Below are 20240 nucleotides of genomic sequence, written 5' to 3' on the forward strand. Positions count from 1 at the left end.
TCTTCTTGTGAAATCCATTGGATAAACACTCCATTAAGAACAAACCTCTCGTGAAGCAAGCAACTTTGGAGACACTCGACTTTAAGCCAAGGAAGACGCATTTGCACTTAAGAGGTCCGGTGCTGGTCCAGGTCCAGGTCCAGGAAAGCCAACAGCGAAATGCATTTACAGCGTAATCCAATCTTGGCAATAATGAAATGCTAAGTGCCAGACACACACTCACACAGAGATTCCCAATTGGAGTTGCACTCAGAAGAGGCCGGAAGCAGCATCCCAGTAGGGCAAACAGAACACTCTGTTGGCGACCAACCGAAAATGCAACAGACCCTCAGGGAAGTCTCTCTGGCTCTGCCTCTGGATCTGCCTCTATCCTGTGTCACGTTTTGTATTTTACTCTTCGTTGTTTGTGTGTCTGCTGCAGGGCTAAGGAATAACCAGGACAGGATTTTTAATAACACACGTTCCAGATTGCTTTCAAGCCATACTTGTCACCAATCGTTTTTTGACCAGAAATCGGTTTTGTTAACGCTGATGAAAACAACGTTGGGCTGAATGGCACTTCACCATTGTCTTGGAGATGGCTTTTCAGGACCTGACACTGACATCTTTTCAGTGCCCAAGATTGCTTCACTTCAGCTTACCTTTTTTCGACTGGTAGTAGTAGGAGAAAATCGATTTACCCACTCATAAATGAGCACTGGGCAGACCACAAATTCAATTCGACACAAGTCTGACCACAGTTCTAATGCAATTCCTTTCACCATTGACCACAGATGGGTGAGTGACAGGCAGATGGCAGCCAGACAGGCGGGTGGGCACTCAAATTCCACAAACTAATCAACTAATAAGGCTCGATGCTTCAGCCGACAAATAGAGAAATTGCGGAATCAAGTCATAGCCACAACTCTACCCATAAATCAGATACAAGATACAACAGAAATCCTTGTAGGAAAATGGAAACCCCCAGCAGAGTGCCAAAGAGAGATGCAGGGGCTATGTCAAAAGCCAGAAGTAAGTGCCAGGGCATTCAAAAGTCAAGAGTAATAATGATACTGGTGCTGAAGGTGAAGCTGAATCCAAGGCAACAAATAAGCAAAAAAAAAAATCAAGGGAAATTCTCACAAATTTGCACTCGAAAAAGTTGCCAAGCTTCGCTCCGGCTTACGCAAATCCCCCGTTCAGGGCATACACAGACCAACACCCAGCTCTCTGCAGCTTTCAGCTTTTTGCCATTTACACTTTTTTTTGTACCTTTCAGGGGGAGGAGCTCCTGTTTCTCAACCATATTTGAGTTAACATTTTCACTTTTCACCTTCCGACGTGCAGTGCAGCCTAGCGCCGCCTGCAGGTTAAAGTACGAGTATTTCGCCCAACTCTTTATTCTGGGGCGCTGAAACGCATAAATCAATGGGGGTAAAATCAAGTAAGCAACAGCTCAGTTCAGCCCAGCCGGAAGATGGCAGCAAGCCAAGTTCCTAAACTTGATTTAATGCCGGTGCTGCAGCGGCATCAAGGCAGCAAGGAGAATACAATATATTGGCAGGTTGTTCTCCAAAGTGTTGCTGGCCTTAAAAGCTCTTAACCTGACTTGAATCGTATCGATATAAATCAGCAATAGCAGCAAAGAAATTCTCGGTCTCGTACTCGTTCTCGTTCTCGTTCTCAGTGCTGTCGAGGCTCACAAAGACCTTTCGATTTGTTATTTGACAAATGAATTTGTGGCGAAAGCTGATGTCAATCTTTAAATTGTTTAACGTTGAATGGGATTTAAAGGGAAAAGGCAACTGAGGGAATAAATTATATAGTGGCCGCACTCGATAATAATTTATAAAATTCCACTTTATTAACGCACTTTCAAGCACATTTATACGTAGTACATAAATTTAATACTTGTAGCCTAAAGTATAGTTCCATCCATGAGTTTTCACTGACCAACGATGCTTGGTAAACTAATTGAATTAATTTATATGCAACTGGGTAAACAGACGGGGAAACATCCACTCACATCAGCGCAGTCAACCAAGTAACATTTGCATAACTTATTAGGTATTAAATTTCCTTTGCCACGCCAAATATTTTGGAAGACTTGTCCGAGCGAGAAACATTCATTCATCGAAGGCAATGCCAATGCCAATTGCATTTGAATTTTTCTTTGGAATTTTCATGAACTTTCCCTAAAGTTTTCAATTAAAACTTAAGCGGTAGCCAAACAAGGTTCACGGAATCTTTATAGTTCAACTCAGTGGTCGACTGTGGCTGGCGCTCTTAAAAACTTTTTTTAATTCTTATTTTATGAGTGTTCTGGCTTAACTCTGGATGACTCTGCCGCTAAGCTGCTTATACTATGCAAATCTTTCTTATTCTCTTTTAATTGCATAACCAATTGTAATTAGCCGAACGGTTAAATATGTATGAAGTTTTAATAGGAAAAAGATTTACGCAGATTTAAACTAATTTAGGTTTATGTTTTATGAGTAAAGAGGTGTTTTGTTTTTCGGGGAATGAAGAGTTTATCGAGGAAGTACCAGTGGCAGCGTCTGAGTTTATGGCTGAAAATAAACTTTATCTATCTTATCATTTATCGATCCCAAGAAAAACTTTAAATATATAGTTACTTTTCTTACGCATTTTTAGCATATATAATACAAAAATAAATTAAGAAGATGCAAGCTTGCGTGGGAATACTTTTACCTATGTTATATTTTGTTTTATTTTTGTTTAATGATAATATCTTAGGGAACTTAAATAAAGTAAGTGAAGTAATTATGAAAATTGGAGGAGATTTAATGAGAAAGTGTCTAAGAAACAAATGAGTTGAAATTGCTTGAAATTCTCTTTTTTTTTGTTCTCCCCTTTCACCCATTAAAATATTTCAGTTCCATTTTCTTTTCATTTTTCGTTGTGTGGTAGAGAATTAGATTCCTTATACATAAATATTCCGAGCAGGGACACATTATAGTTAATCATTAATACTGCCAAAGTCTCTACTCAAATACGTAGTATTGCTCGAGAAAGTTTACAAGATTGTTTATTGGGTAGAAAATAATGAAATGCCTTTCCCTACGCCCATCGATTAGGAAGATATTGTGTCTTAAAGTTAGTTACAAATCTGTTTGCTGCATTGCACCGGAACCTCTTCTGGCCATAGTGCAGAAGGCCTCTCCCTGCTGCTCCCCCAGGCAGATGATCAGATTCTCCGGTTCCTTGGTGGCTGCAGAAGCTAATTTGCCATTGGAACTACTCGACTTTTGTGCCCCTGTCGATGCCGTCTTCTCCGCTGTCGTTGTGGAGGAGGTGCCGGTCGAGGAATTGTTGTTGCCCGCATTGTTGGCCAGCAGCTGTGGCACCTGGGGATTGGGGGTGAGCAGTCGCTTGGAGCCACCCCGACGACGACTGCCCTGCTTGGTGAATACACTCGGCTCCAGGTGCAGCTGGGCATTGATATCCTGCTGGGTCATGCAGGTGAAGGCCTTGAAGAAGCTCTTGCGAAAGTTTTCACTGAGAAAGGCATAGAGTATGGGATTGACGGCCGAATTGGAGTAGACCAGGGCGCCCAGTAGAAGAAAGATGAGTATCTCCAGGCGCGACAGGTCACGCTGAGCGGGATTCGAGTTGATTAGCGCCAACTGGGACATCCAGTGGGGCAGCCAGCAGCAGATGTACACCGTGATGACAGTCAGCACCAGTCGCGTGACCTTGCGATGTGCCCGCCGCTTCTCCTTGGACTTGGTCGCCTGTTTGGGACCCACCGATTTAAGTTTCCGTATGACCAGATAGTAGAAACTGAGGATGAAACAGAGCGGCGTGGCGAAGCCTAGGAAAAATGTGTACAGTATGAAAGTGGTTCCCGAATGTTTCTTATACGCATCCGGCCACATTATGTTGCACGAGTAGTTGACCCCGTCCTCCTGCTCCACTGTGCTGGCGTAGAGGATCACTGGGAGCATCAGCACTGCGGACGTGGACCAGGCCACCGCCGACACGATCTTGGCTATGTGCAGGGTGCGATATCGCGGCGAGGATATCGGATGGCAGACGGCTATGTACCTGTCCGCCGACATGATGAGCAGGAAGATCGAAGAGGTGAAGGATGTGATGGAGGTGCTGACCATGTACGCCTTGCACATGAATTCCCCGAAGCGCCAGCTGCAGATTCGCATTGTGTAGAGCAGGAAGGGTATGCCAATCAGGAAGCACTCATCTGCTATGGCCAGATTTAGGATGTAAATATTCGTCACTGTCTGCATCTTGGAGAACCGCAGCACCACATAGATCACCAGAGTGTTGCCAAAGAGCCCCACAATGCACACGAGTCCATACAGCACCACAGTGAATAGATCCGCCACGGAGTTCCTCGTGGCTATGCAATGCTCGTACGTGGGCAGATCCGTGCTGTAGGGAGGTGCATCCTCTGGGTGGATCGTGGAGCTGACACTGTCCCACCTCTGGCTCAGCTCTGTGCTGAAGAGACTCTCATTTGAGCCCTGCCAATTTGTGGTGTTTGCATGGGTTGATTCAGTTGACACATCCTCCCCTCGCACCCATTGCAACAGCCCCATCATCATTAGCCAGGTCAACATATTCTTGCACGTCTGTTGTGTGTCTCTGTGTGGTCTAAATTTAATTATATTATTCGGGTGTTGGTTGTTACGGTTGTGTCCCTCATTTGGTTTACCTGCAAAAACAAATTTCATTATCCCATTAAATATTTGATGTGTGCGTTTTGTGTGTGTGCTTTTGTTTTTGTGTATAAAATTATGCAAAATATGAAAACTTTTTGGCTGCTAATTAAAATAGTTTTTGGCATCTACTCGGCATGCGAGAGGAGCATTTTTCAGCTAATCAGCAGGGTGGTAAAAAAGGTAAAATTTAATAGAAATTCTTGCTGAAACTGCCTCAAGGGAAAGCACAATTCTCGTAGCTAAAGTTCCATCTTAATTATTCCCCAATTACTGCACATAAATGCACTCTCAATTTGCAAACAAACATCTTAAACAGGCACTTGTTGGCAAAATTATTGAATCCCAAGTTAAAAGTTAACACTGACAAATTATATGTACATGCAATGCGTTCCCCCATTAAGAAAACAAATCCCCTCCCAGGCTCTCTGACTTCTCTGACTTCACAACCAGACACACTTGGAGCACAACTTTTTTGGGCGAAAACTTTTGCCGACTTTCTGAAAAATTACACCAAAATCTTCAACTTTTTTTCTGACAAGTTGTAGAACAACCAATTCGGAAGGTAGAGCGAATTTATACACACATAAATCATATGTTTGCACAATTTATTTTAAGAAAAAATTGGCCAATTCATTTGCACACAAACACACAGAGAGAGTCCGGGGCAGTGGAAAAGTTGTTGATTTATGAAAACTCAGTTGATTATATATGGGTGTGGGGGATTGGGTGGGAAAATTAACATTTAAATTGAAATCAAATTACACACAATTTGTCAAGTCAAGCAAGCAGGAGAGAGCAGAAGCCAAACAGGAGATTTGTAGCTACCAATAAATAAATAAACAAATGAAATTGAAGCTGGGGCTCAATTTACGCAAGTATTTGCGGAGAATATATATTTTTGCTTCATTAAAATTCGGTTGTTTTCCTGCATTCTGCATAGCGAAGGGTCATCTTTTGATCCCGACATGGCTGTCCATGTGTCCTCGTGCGTGACAGAGGAAGAGTTAATCCTCTTAGTCTATGCTTATTTTAGAATTATCACAAACACAAACTTAAACCCAACTAAATATGAAGCGATGGTCCAAGTCATGTTGCAGATATAAAACGATTATTTTTGCTTCCCATATTAGTTAGTTAATTCCAAAGCAATTATTGACAATTTTAATTGAGGGATAAGTCAGAGAGTGCAGTAATTGGATGCTAAAATTATTGTTGGACTTTAAGGACGCCTGGAGATTATAATTTAAATTATATATTTTAATAATTTATTATGATTCGAACTTATAAGATTTTTACTTATTTGTTTACACACAAAAATCATTTTACGCTGTACAAGTGCTGCCACGTCTTCTGTCAAATGCCAGCTAATTGCGTATTGGCTACCCAATTAGCCCATTCAATTCCATAGATTGCCACCACATTTGAGCTGCAACGAGCAATCAAACTGGGATCAAGGCACTCGCCTGATGACAGGCTCTGCCATGTTCTCTGTGCCCGGGATTACAGTGGCGCAATCAATTAAAGGTGTATTTGACGTTGTTGTGTGTGTAATTAACATGTGATCAGTTGTGAGAGGTAGTCACCAGCATATAACCGTATGTAATGATGGGGATATGGGAGTAAAGGAGCTCTAGGGATTTATTTGGAATGCCATTTAAGCTGCAGGTTGCAGTTTATTTCGAATTGTAATTAAGGGTTGACATGTTTAAATCAATTTAAAGGTAGAGAATAAATTCCAGCCTGCTTCAGCTCCTTTCATGCTGATTTTCTATCTTAAACATTCACTCAATTCCATTGAAATTGTTTGTTGATATTCAATTTGATTGTTTTCGTAGACTTTCTGCAGAGAAACAACCAGTGTCAATACCCCTAAATTGGGGGCCTTAAGCATATCATACAGTCCACTGCCAAAGTATTGTATGTACCCCATCACCCCATGGCGCCCAGCGTTGTTTCCCTTGCATTCAATTCCTTCTTGGCTGGATTCTTTTGTAGCCATTATTGGCTTGTCGCATCCATTGAATTGTGTGGGGGGTTGTCCCTATTCCATCAGTGACCACAATCCGTAACCCCTAACTGCCGTTCCCCCACCCTCACGTGTGCTGTCGTTTGTTTGCTTGGAGATTTAACTTTGCAACCGTCGACAGGTGTAACACCCAGGGCCATCTCTCCCCAGTTTACACCCATCTTTGACTGCACAATTGTTGTTCAACATTTATTTTTTGTTGTGGCTGTGTGTGGCTGTGTGGGTCTGTGGCTGGCGTTTTCCTGCACTGCGTTTATTGTTGTTGCAAGTGTAACTGTTATCGGTAAACCGCAATGGAGGCACAAATCGCAAGGCAGCTGATTGCCTCGGTGGGGCAAAGATGGAGAAAGGGAGTGAAGGGGGATGCACTTCTATTGTGTCTGCAGTTCCATTTGACAACAGGCAACAGACGGCGGAGAAAGCCACTGACAAAGTTCTGTATGGGGAAAGAGACAGATATACAGATACAGATGTAAGTGAGAGAGAGCAAAGGGGGTAAGCTGTGGCCTCATCTGTGCTAAAGGACCCAAGCAACACCCAAAGGAAGGTGACGGAGCCATCATCATCTGCTCATCGCTCCCTTGACCACATGTTATTTTTATCTTCCTCTCTCTCCTTGCCTCTTCTCATTCCCTCTGTGTGCACGTACGTTCGTGTCTTTGTGTGCTCTGTTCTGCAGCATTTATTAAAAATTTATGCATTTTATGAGACCCTCAAGAGTGGCTCCTTAAATGCATTTCCCTCTCTCGCTTTTCTTGATGGGACACGGCATGTCTCTGCTCCTCAATTTTTCTCACTCTGACACTTCTCTCTCCCTTTCGCTCTCTGGCTCTTGATGATGTGACGAAAGGCTATAAAAATCAGCATTTTCAGCTTAGAGGGAGCTTATTTGGTCTCTGGGTTCGGCCATAAAGCTTACGAGTTCTATAAAATTGTACAATATCGAAGGCAAACGGACAAAGGACACAGCATGGCAGTCAATACAGTGTTGCATTTCATATTTTTGGGGATTTTCATAATGGTTTTGGTTACTTTAATAAAGTGAATGTTTTTGTGGAGTGATGAAAGGTTCTAACGAGTATTCAGGGCCCAAAATGTAAGGTAAATTTTGAAATTTTAATTAGGGATTAATTATACAACCCAACAAAAAAACAATTCTGGCCGGAGAAAATAAGAGTCAATCTTCGGAATATATTAATATTTTCCACCCATGCTATTTTAATTTACTTGAGAAACCGAACTGAAGATGCAGGCTTAGTCGATGAACTGCTTGCAAACACACTTCAAGGTAGAACGAACCAAACCTTCAGGTTTCATCGTTGAACTGCTTGCAACATATTACAATGCAGAACTAACCAAACCTTCAGGTGTAACCGTTGAACTGCTTGCAACACAGCACTGCTTCAGGGCTGAACGAACCAACCCTTCAGGTTTCAACAGCGCACTGCTTATGGTATTAATTTTCGCTTTATTTTCTACAATTAAATTCTTTAAAATAATAATCTAATTACTTTGAAAAGAAATTTATACTGATAATGTTCTGCACTTTATAGGATGAACTTTCCCCTAAAGTATTAATTTCCATACTTCTCGTATGTGTGTGTGTACTCCATTAATTGGATAACTCTTGTGAAACATTTTCGGCTAATTCTTGCCACTTAAAATGCTTAAAAAATGTTTCCATTATTTATAGGGATCGAAAACTTTAAGCTTTTATGTTGTACGCTTAATTAATTAAAACTTTATCAAAAGACCCTTGAAAATTGCATACAAGTGTGTGTGTGAGTGCGTGTTGTGTGAGTTTATGTGGATTACGTTACCAAAAAAACAGCTAGACGCCCAAAGAGCAAGACAAACAAGGCGCGGGGGTAACGTTTTACATGAAAAATATACTTGCGAAAGCAGTAGCAGGGGTGCTGGCAGTCTGTCTGCCAGGCAACAGCTTGGCCAAAGTGCAGCAGAAACAAGGTAATGCATTCCCACAAATCTGAATGGGATATGGGTAATGGCATGCCTTGAATAAATATTCCTTGGACCCTTGGCAAATGTTTATCCGCTTGCTTTGGTTTTGCAAGGAGCCCAACAACAAGCCACCCAAGCCCACAAGAGCGTAAAGCAAAGCTTCTGGAGTGCCGATGCATTGGATACCCTTCCTATAATGTGCAGGTATACGTTATAGTCATAAGATTTGCACGTAGAGCCACCTAGGGTTAGGTCTCTATTGAGTTGTTTTACCCATAACTGACCAATGATTCTGCAAGATTCTGCTCCAAGTAATTATACCCTTTGAAGGGACAGGCAACCATGAAAGTAAATCATAAGGGAGAGAGAGAGGCAAATGCAAAGAGCATAATTTTATGGATAAACACACCCAGTACACACTGGCATGTAAGCCGGCCTATACTCCTTGCTATGTTTGCACGTGTCTGTGTGTATGCGTGTCTCAGGATCAGTGGCATGCAAATATGACTACAAAATTTGCATGTATACACAACACACAAACACATAAACACACAAACACATGGCCGAAACACACACCCATGCTGAGAAAATGTCGCCCAGTCTTGTGCACAAGAGTGCACTTGGGATTCCGGGGTACACTTGTTTATAGAGCCCCTACAGCCGAGCATAAAGTGCAACATAAACAAAACTCACTCACCTACACCAGCGCTCCCAGAGTGCCACTACATCCTCCCACTGCCTTCCTATCTCTCTTTAATTTCTCTGTCTGCCTCTCTTACCCGCTTAATCCCACTTTTTTGTTTTGTTGGCAACGCACTTAATCTTTGGGGCACATTTTTGGGTGTTTAGGGCCACAGGTTGCCACTCACCCGTACCCTGGGCTCTGTCTGACCTTTGATAAAACACTCAAAACATGTGTTGCATAACACATAAAAACAACAACGACAACGACAACAACGACAACAACGACAGCGACAACCTCGACAACAAGTGCAATTATAATCCCAAGGGCTTTGTGCTTCAAACCTTTTGTTTCAGAATTTGAATTTTGCACACACACATCGGGCCTGATCAAAATATCAACTTGGGATTAACGCCCTTTGCTGCATTTGTGTATAATACTTTGTTGGGGAATGTTTTCCGATTTATGTACTTATTTCATCCAATTAAGGATTGGAATTGGTGGAAAGATTATTCCGTTGCATGGGCTCTGGGCTTGCAATATATATGGAAAACTTTAAGGCACATTCCAACCTCCACTGTAGAGTTTAACCATTGCGACCAAACCACATGCCTCATGTACATAAATGGTGCCCCGTATATTATCATCCCACCCACTCGGAAAGAGTTGGTTCAGCTTTTTGCTCATTGTCTGGTTGGTGTCTCTCTGTCTCTCTCTCCCGTTGTGCGGTCAGTTGTCTACCGAGTGTCCCCTCTATTCAGCATCCAAAGAGGGAATGCATGTAGGAATGAAGTGTGGCAAGTTGTTCTCGCCTCACACTGTAGGCTCAATTATGCCTGGAAGTTCATTGTTAACTCGTCTGGGGGGGTCCTAGGACCATAATGTCTGGCACCTAAGCCGGAGGTCCTGGAGATTGTTCTTTTCTCTCTCTCTCTCTCTCCCAGCCATTGGGTCTGTTGGTGTTCGTTTTTATTTATGGTAGTCATGGGTCGTTCTCCCACTTGGAAAAGGCAAACGTCTGGTTGCCTTTTAGCACACATATTTGCACCTTGTATAGACTGTTAGATGGGAGCTAGATGGTAGAGTCCTTCCGTGTTTGTGGATCCTTTGATGTGGTCTCTTGTTTGTTGTTTTATGTGGCTGCTTCTGTTGGCGTTGCCGTTTTGTGGTCTCACAGCGGCAGGGCGGGGCACGGCAGGCCGTTTGCCAAAAACTAAAATCTGCCATCGCATTTCCACTTTATTTTCACATTTTCACGGCCCTCACACCTATCAACCCGCCCCTAGCCACCACATATCCCTTCACATCTGTCTTTGAAGCTTTGTTCATTGTTCAGCCACACACACCCTCCTCATCGGTTCCATAGCTGTTTCCGATTTGGTTCTTTGTTGTTTGTGTTGCTGTTGCTGTGTTTTTTTTTGTGCCGCTCAATTCCGTGGAGCTTTTGAAAAATGTTTGTCAATTGCATGCTAAACGTTTATAGTGATTGGTGTGGCAGGAAATGCAAAGGGAAAAGCGATAAATAAAACAACAACAAAAACTTTCGCGATCTGTTGATAATATTCGCAGGAACTGTGACACGGTCTGTTGGCTCTTTAAGGATTTAAAGCCACCCAAAGAGAGCACGGAAACATTTTCTTTCAAATCGGATTGGCTGTAAGCTTCTCACACACACACACACACATACGCTCCGTAAAATTGTTTACAATTTTCCCCTTAAATGTTGTTTCCATGGACACTTTGCCCTTAAGCGGTTTAGGCTTAAGCCTTTTTAATTTTCCACAAATGTGGGAACCACAATTTTGATGCTCATAAGTAGATGACGGAAACAGAAACGACAGCGATTTAAAGAAAATCGTTTTATCAAATGGAATTTACGAATCCTTCCCCGCGGGTAATCCGTCGCCCAATTAGATCGGGAGGGAGTCAGTCCCTTACAAACAATTTAGTTGTGGAGTTCAAACATCATTGGCTGGCTTAAGGGCGCTTAACACTCGCCCAGCAGCACCGAGTGCAATTTATGGGAAGCATTCCCCAAGCCACACTCTCTACAATTTGCATAAATTAGCACCAAAATATATTACCCATGCCTGTGTGTACCCCTCTGTAGCCCTCACTCCCTGCTGCGATGTGTTTATTATTGTTCGCTTGGGGATGTGCTCATTGGTTTGTATGTGTTGGGGGTTTCGGGACAGCTGGATGCTTCGATAGTTCCGCCGGCTAATTTAACATAATTTTCGAGCAGCCATTGATGCTAATGGAACTACTCGTACGAGTACCCATACATTATGGGGTGGACTGTACTGTGGGAGCTGGGTGGTGGGCGGATTATGTTGCATATGTTGCAGGTCAACGAATCGTATAAATGCCCATGTAAATGGCACACCAAGGATTGTCACTAATTGCGTGGCAATCGAAAATCCTTTGTTGGCCAAGCGGTCTGGCTTTTACGTGCATTATGCATGTTATCCAGGGCCTTGGTTTGGGCGTTGTTTCACGGATACAGACACCAAAAATTGTGGTGACATTTTAGCTTACAGTTTAAGTTTAAAGTTTAACGCGATTGCTCACTGTTTGTGGCTAGAAACAAAGGAATTCCTTCCCTCTGTACTCAAGCAGCAACTTAATTGAATTATTTCCAGACAATCAACATCATTCATACGCCCTGTTTGCGCTTCTTGGCTATTTGCTTTACACTTGAAAAGGCCGGTACCAGCTGAGGCCGAGGCCTCTCTCTCTCTCTGACTTCAAACGGAGTTCTTTTTACTCCCCGAAGTTAATCACACAATTTGCTGCTGTCATCATCGTCAGCAGCAAAATGCCATTACCTAGGTAAATAATAACGTAGTCAGGAAGTAGGAGCTGGAGCAGGGCACTTTCCACTTTTAACGTGTCCGACGTGTTGATGGCGCTGCCAACTGACCACCCATAAAAATAAATAAATAAAATCCTCGCTGGAAATGGGCAAGGGAAAATGGATAAATCTGGCAAGCAGAAAATAGAAAACAAATCAAGCTGATTGGAGGGAAAGGCAAGCGCTCGCTCAATCGATTCATTCTCAGTTATTGGAACTTTATTTGTGGCTCGGTTCGCAATGCAATTAGGCAACATGAATGGCCAATTGATTGTTGTTGCTGTTGCTGTTGCTGTTTCTGTTTCTGTCGCCTCATTTGCTGACTGTTTCTGTTTTTTCCAGCAACTATGCCATGACATTCAGTCATCAACAATTTTCATTCAGTTGGTCAATCATTCTTGTTGTTTTATTATTCTACAATGGCAGAGGGGATAACACACACACAGAACTTGGCAGTAGAACGGAGGAACTGTTAGAGTTGTATGTGTATCATAAATGGCATTAAAACAGGGGTAAATATGCGGAAATTGTAATATTTTTTGTAGGGTATCCACTGGCCGAGCTCTCTCGCATTTGGCATTAACTTTTTGTTTACAAAATTTGCCAATTCTGCATTTTAGTGCGTCTTTCAATGTAGTTATTGTTGTTTTTGGTAGCCGATGATGCTTTTACTTTTTGGTTTTGGCTTTTCGTTCTCATCTGCTCATCGCATTCCTCTTCTGTCTGTCCTTCCGGCCGTTCATTGGAGTGTTCTCAATGTGTTTTGCAGCAGGCAGCCATGGCCAAACGGAATTGCCGTTGCTGTTGCTGTTGCCGTTGTTGATTCTCCCAGTTTATGGGTTCAATTAACCAGAAGCCATGAAAATCATAAAAATTATGAACTTTTCTCCCATTCCCCACATCGCATTTAAATTGATTGCTTTATAACTGACAGAATCGAGCGGGGTCTGGAAATACTTAACAGCTGTGTGGCCTAGAAAATTTCCTCATTAATCCAAACCAATTCTATTGTGTGGCGCACTGGACTCGACTCTCTATCCAATTAACATTAAATCATGTTCTTTACTAAATACATTATTTCATTATTCTGTTAGCCATGTCGTCACTCATTCCCCCTCATTTGTATCATTTTTCCATGGAAACTCAATCTATAATGCAGGAGCGTAGCCTTTATTCATTTCGTCAATCGCTAATTGAATTGCCAAATGGTACCAGATGCATAACAACAAAATCGATCGCCAGACATGTCAAATCAAGTAAAATGTCACAAAAGCGTTTGTGCTCCTGCTGGAGAGAGTCGACTGTTCTTGATTGATTGCATGATTTGCATTTGTAGTTAATTTTATATAGATTTCGATAGACCCATCTTTCACTAATAGTTTGTATTATTTTATGGCTCTAGTTCCCACCCACAGATACGATATTGAGTGATTCTAATCATTTGTTTACTCCATCCACATATCATTATCATTATCATTTTGGAGATATTTTGTTGTTGTTTTGGCTTTGGTTTAGTTATATTTTGCTGCTATCTTTTGTCGTCATTAACGTCATTGTTTAATTTGAACATTAATCATGGTCGCACCCTGACAATGGGGGGGCTAAAACTATGGCACAAAAAACATACAAAGGAGTTGGCAGTATTGCAACACAGGAAAAGTTGCGGCAGGTTGTGCGTTGGGTGGGTATTTATGGAGCACGTCTAATGAAGACGGGCAGGTCTTATTATTAGTTTTCTATTCGTACTCCGTAGTGTCTGCATATAAAAGAATTCATGTTGCACATGCGCACAAAAACTATTTCCTGAGGCAAAAAACATTATGAAATTCTTGCAGTGGCATCTGCAGGTCCTGCCCGACTTTTACCCAACATTCTGATGGTTTGGCAAACTTTGCTCTTGGCCTTTTTTTTACCCACAATTCTTGAGCAACCTTTTTTTGTTGCAAGACCTTTTTCTTTTTTACTTTTTCGCTGGACTTTTATGAGCACCTTAACACATAGTTTACTTGAGCATTTTCAGTGCCCTCATCATCTCTTCTATTCTCACTCTTTATTTTATACCATGGCTAATCATCACAGCCAACTGTTGGCTCACAGTAATTGACAGTTTTGCCATCAGTTGGCCCAGATGGAGCCATGGCTAAGTCCTCATTAACTCATCTATCATTATGTGGGGATGTGTTTGGATGTGGCCCCCCTCTCTAGTTTCCATCTCCGTCTCTATTTCCCTTGACGCTTTCATTAATTCTCTTTATGTAGGCCAATTCAGATGGCGGAGTGGGTGGAGACGGAGGTCCTGACACAGTTGGATATGATATCTGGAATTACCAACCACAGTTGGCTCTCTATCCCTATGCCTGTCTTTCTCTTACACGCAGATTATCTTATCTCTCCCCCGCTTAAGTTTCGTTTCGTTTTTTAATTTTTTTAATTTTTTTTTATAGGTTAACTCCAACGTCTGTGCCCCTGGATTCGACCCCCAATCTCTCTCTCTGTTTAAGGTTCTAGTCCGTAATTAATTGCAAAAGTTCCCTTCGTGTTCTCTCTCTCGTCTGATGCTGCACACAAAAAGTTCAAAGTTTATGGATGCTGGGAGCATGGGGGAAAACGCCGCCATCATCCGCAAGTGATGAGTGGCTGAAACCAGAGAAATGTCAATTATGATGAATAATAATACGAAAACTCTCTAATTAGCAGAGCGAAAACTTCATCGATGTATTGTCCTGTGGCTTCTAAACTTTAATTAATTATTAATTAAATGTTAGCGATAACTTTCTGAACTAGTCACCGACAAGCTGTGACATTATTGTTACCTCGAAACAAAGGAAAGGTTTGTTTTTTGGTAGCTTAAAAGTACGATGACAGTTTATGGCAATATTTAGAAGATAATAAAAGGGAATTTAGCATCTCTCCAAGTGAATTTATCTTTTAAATTTGTAGCATAAATTAAATATTAATTACTGTTGATCTGAGTGACAAATCTCTTTCTTCACTTCGGATCAGAAGAGTCACCAAAGAAGCAATTGTATGCTTCTTTAGCCATCAATTACCAGAAAGCAGCAGCAGCAGCAGCATCTCAAGAGATGTTGGAGCATCTCTGGCACTTGTTCCAACCATTTGAATCGTGGGGTTAGTCTCTTCTTCCTTTCGTCAGTCCCACCCGCTGCCTCGCCACTTGCTGGGTTTCTTTGAGATGGAAGAAGGATATGCCATCAGTCTTGTTGTTGTCTGTTTGTCTGACGCCGACGAAAGGTTAAGGCATGCATCGCCTTCCATCAAATTAGACGCATTTTCAACGCGCTTTGTCTGCGTTTCCTTTCCTTTCCTCCTGCTCGTATTGCCTTTGGCTATTACTTCTATCTCTCTTTCTCTCCCTGTTAGCACACCTCTTCTTCTAGCCCTTTCTGGTTGGTTTGTGCTTTTTTTGTTGCTTTGGCAATTTTCGAGCTGACGCCGCTTTGCCTTTACTTTTTATCACTTCATTTGCACTGAAATGTCAATGTGTGTTGCTTTTTCATCTCTCTTCTCTTCCCTCACTCCTCTGTCTGTCTACACACTCTCTCTATTACCCCCTCATCCCTTTCTCACATATTCCCTCTTCCATCTCCGGGTTCAAACAGCATTTGCCGAATGGCAGGAAGGAAGCAGTTTTGCTGCAATGATGTGGGCCATCCTGGGGTTGGGTGTACTTTTTTGGGTGGTCCGTCTTCCACGGTGGCTGATGGCTGCTGGCTGCTGGCTGATGGCTGTCCTGGCGCTACAAGAAATCTGTCTGACAAATTACATGCCCTGCGTAGTCGCCGCAGCAGCAGCAGCTGCTGACTCCTCCATGACTGGGCTTCTTTCTTGCCCACTCCCATTGTTGTCTCTGGCACTGCCTGCCCCACATTTGGACTCAACCCATCAAGCCATCAAGCGAATGAATGGACGCACGTCATTCAGCTAGTCGCCGAGTGCAACGGCCTTTTGATTGGGCGCTAGGTGGTTTTGCCTTTGCTTGTGTTTTTGCTTTGGGTCTTAGCAGGGTGGAGCTTGGTTTTTGGGGTTTGGTTGGCTGCTTTGGTCTGCTTTTGGTGGATGAGCTCATTTCATCTCTTTGGGTTTGGGTTTTATTATGCACAATGTAGCAGGAGTAACTGGTTGCTTGGCACATTAGTTGCTGGGTGAAACTGTTCATCAGGTTATGTATTATTTATGAGAAAATCTTAAGTAAAATATTACAATATGAATTGTAATTTTAGAAAGCTTTTAAGGTGTGGTAAATCTAGTATTTGCCTTCTTTCTACTTTAAATATTTGCACAAAGAACTTTGAACAATTTATGAAACAAACACCCAACTATTTCCTTTGCCATCTCCATTTCGAGTCACCATTTCCCTCTCATCCCATTACTCCAACCGTAAATTGTTAAATCTCATTTCATTTGCCAAAAATCTTTTAGGATTTCCACTAGTCAGGTCAGGCCTGGAGAATTCTCAGTTTCCACATCATCAGGAAAACCAATTCCTCATTCCGGCGGGTGTCGGTTTGCTCTTACAACTTTTACTCCCTTCGCTCGCTCTCGAACACACAACACGCACACCCAACATTCAACATTCAACAGTTACAAATGGCCATTCGCACAAAATTTCGGTTTATCTGACAAATTCCGCCACAAGCACACAACAACAACAGCAGGAATTCAGGGAGGGCGAACCCTTTTTGAAGTGACAATTTTTGGTTGGCAGCCGCCCCACCGCTCTTTGGATTTTGCTTACCCGTTTTAATAACATCCTATCATACGCTTCACTCTTGGGAAGATGAAAGATCTATCCCAGCAAGAGTCTCCACAAAATGCCGCACGACGATGCAGTTTTTGAGGTTCTCAAAATATTTTGGCAAACGTTTCTGCAATTTCTCGGATTTCTCTAATGTTATTTTTCACTTTTGGCCTTCCCCCTTGCCGGATTTATTTGTGATGTGTGTGATGATGTTGCTGGTTTCTGGCTGCTGCTGCTGCTGGTTCGGATGCGGCGTGGATTCTGTTGCAGATTCTAGCTGGGGATGCTGGGGAAGCTGCCAGTGATGGTGCCGGTGCGTATTCTGCCACTTATTTTGTGTATTTTCTTTTGCGTTCTGGCTGCTAATTTGCATTTGCCTCAAGAGGCATCCGTGTCGAAGGGGAGGCACGGGCACAGCCGCCCGCAGCTATGGTTTCTGCTTTCCACTGTGCGTCCGTGTGTGTGTTGTGTGGTTTTCGCGCGCGTTTTACAAAACGGTTTGTTTTTGTGATTTACCGTTGGGTGTTCGATTCGTTTCGAGCTGGGCTGTAGTTTCTGCCGCTGCCACTGCTGCACGTTTCGGCTTTGTTTTGCATACTGTGACGCCGCACTTGCCGGCGAATTTCGTTGCGGTGCAATGCGAGAGACGAGTGCAGAGTCGCCACTCCTCGGCGCCTCCTTCGGGTTCAGGTTCGTCGCCCGATTGGCCTGATGCGTGTTGCGGTTCGGCGATGCTTTTGTCGTTGTTGTTGTTGTTGCTGTTGCTGCTGTTATTGCTGGCTGCATGGCATGGCATCGCAGGGCATGGCTCGCATTGCAATTTCCTTCAATTAACAGCTTTCGCTCGTTCTCTCGCGGGAACTTTCTCTCTCTTATACGAGAACTCTCACTTTCGTTGGCGCTGTTAGCGCGTAACAGTACACTGTTAATAGAGCTGAAGCTCTGTTAGCTTTTTGGGAGGCAATTTGGTCTGCTTGTTGATTGAACTTTGATTAGGACTGGACTGTGACTGTGACAAAAATGATTAGATTTGATGTGCAGAGCTTCGGCACTAAATGGAACGTTTCAGGGCTGGCTGATTAATAATTTTGTGTTTAATTGGATGCATTTTACAGGTGGATGCATGTGAAAATGATTGCCAATTGAAAGCTAGTCCATGTTCTATGTAGTCTAATGAGAGCTGGTATAAGACACCACGTTTCCTTGCTTTGCTTTAATCTTTAAATCCAGAATAAAAATTCTATAAAAAATAATCAAATTTTCCATTTAAATCTTTTTGAATTTCACATTCTCTTAAGTTGATAAAGTAAATAAATCATTTCCAAGAACTTACACCATTTGTCTTCTCTCGCATTTTTGAGCTTTATCGCCTCCAGCATGGACATCTAATTGCTCTGAACCGTATGGTGGAGAGGGCAGAGGACCACCTGGCATTCACCTGGCTGCACACTCTGGGAATTTAGACTGTCCGAGTCATTAGGAGAATATCAAATTATCAGTTTTTGTTAGCACTGAAAAGTTCGGCGAACAACTGGCAAAATAATTTCCATGTGGAACAGATTTAAGTTTCTCTGCTGCTGCTGCACAAAAAGTTGGAAGGAAAAAAGTCAAGGAAAAACATATTCAATCATAGTCCAAAAAGGAGTGGAGGAAAGCCAGAAAAACAAGAAAGGGTAGCAGGAAAAATACGGCAACTGTCGTCTCCTTTTGAGTCGGGCTTTAGTTTCGCCTTTTGAGCAAAACTTTTAATCCCTCGGGTTGAACTTCCGTCACTTGTTTTTGTTGCCTTTCCATTGACACTGAAAAGTGCTTAAAATCCCTACGTAAAAGTAAAAGGAAACTGTTTATTGTTTACCATTTCTCAAATCCCGAAAGTTGTACACGAGCGAAACTTTAAATTAAATGATCAACCACAAGTACAAAGTTGCCACTGGTTTCGCCAGTTGTCTATATTTATTCGGCAGCCAGAAAGGAATTTTAAGCCCAATGTTCGAAATCGAATTACGGCCAAGGCCTTTTTGCATGTCCAGAGCAATTAGTGCCGTCAGCCGATCATTACAGTTTGCTTTTAAATATCGTCCCCAAAGAATATTAAATCGGCATCGACTTTACAGCGTCTCCCGACTGATTGAATTAAGAAAGAATTTAGTTAACCAAAACACACACCCAGACAAGGCAGACGGCCAAAGTTTTCCGTGGTTTACCCAGCCAAGGCGTCTGGGAATGTAGATACATGCGGACAGGACAACACCATCTTAGATGAAGGTCGGTTTATCATTTTCAAAACCGTCAGCCTCAGCCTCAGTCTGTCCGCTCTTTGTGGCTGTCGTCTCTGTTGTGGGAAAGTTTTTCGTTGGCAAAAACTTTTCTTATAAATTCTATTAATTTGGATACACTCTGAAAGGGTAGTAATGAAGACATAAAAAATATTTTATTAATCAGGTCAAAAAAATGTTCCATCTATGTATACAATTCTGTACAATTTTAAAACAAATTCTTAGCTTTTATTTGCATGAAAAGGGTGTAGAAAAACTCAGTGTACTTCGAATAGTATTCACATATTTTTCGATTCAATATACCATAAAAATAAATTCAATTTTCCTCAAAATTGACTTTTGGCAACTCAATAAACTGGTCGAAAAAATAATCAGAGTTTGAAAAGTCGGAACCCCGAATGAATTTTTAATGAACTTGTGCTGCCACATTTACTCGTACTCATATTCGTATTCGGACACAAATATAAATAGAAAGCAGATAGAAATACCTTTCCCTTTACACTGCTAATAATTTGACGCAATTAAGGAATTATGGAATCCACGCCCAAAGCTAATTAATAGCGAAATGGTAATTTTTATGAGTAATTTACGCATTCAGCAATATCTAAAAACAGGGGAAACATTATGCAAATTAAATGACTTGCATGCGATTACAGAGTGAGAAATGATTACATGGGGAAATGGTGTCGGATATTGATAATGAATTCCATAATGAATTAGTTGATTATAAACTAGAAAACATAATTGCGCCCAAAATACCAATGCAGATAAATTGATTGCATTTTTGGGGAATATTTTGTGTGTGGGTATTTTATTTTATTTACATGTCTGAAATATTTCTGGCTAAAATGTTATTTGCCTGGCAGGATAATAATTATTTTCAGATATAATTAACCCCTCGAAAGCGTTCGTGAATTAATTAGAAAACTCGTTGCTAATCTGTGTAGTTTTCTATAAATACAAACCTTGAATTGTTAAAGCATTTTCCATAAACAGTGA

At 41.9% G+C, this 20240-nt stretch overlaps 1 protein-coding gene across 1 annotated transcript; it reads right to left on the reverse strand.

The window, feature by feature from the left end:
* Positions 1 to 2866: 2866 nt before the first annotated feature.
* LOC117579239 (somatostatin receptor type 5) lies at positions 2867 to 4667 on the reverse strand. The gene has a single exon (XM_034265021.1). It carries the CDS (start codon positions 4578 to 4580, stop codon positions 3102 to 3104), a length of 1479 nt encoding a protein of 492 aa, XP_034120912.1. The 5' UTR covers positions 4581 to 4667; the 3' UTR covers positions 2867 to 3101.
* Between the last annotated feature and the right edge of the window lie 15573 nt (positions 4668 to 20240).

Source organism: Drosophila guanche, unplaced genomic scaffold (assembly GCF_900245975.1).
Source record: "Drosophila guanche unplaced genomic scaffold, DGUA_6, whole genome shotgun sequence".
Classification (NCBI taxonomy): Eukaryota; Metazoa; Arthropoda; class Insecta; order Diptera; family Drosophilidae; genus Drosophila; species Drosophila guanche.

Excerpts from the sequence above, each read along its gene's own strand:
- LOC117579239 (XM_034265021.1), bottom strand. The coding sequence starts at position 4,580 with ATGTTGACCTGGCTAATGATGATGGGGCTGTTGCAATGGGTGCGAGGG.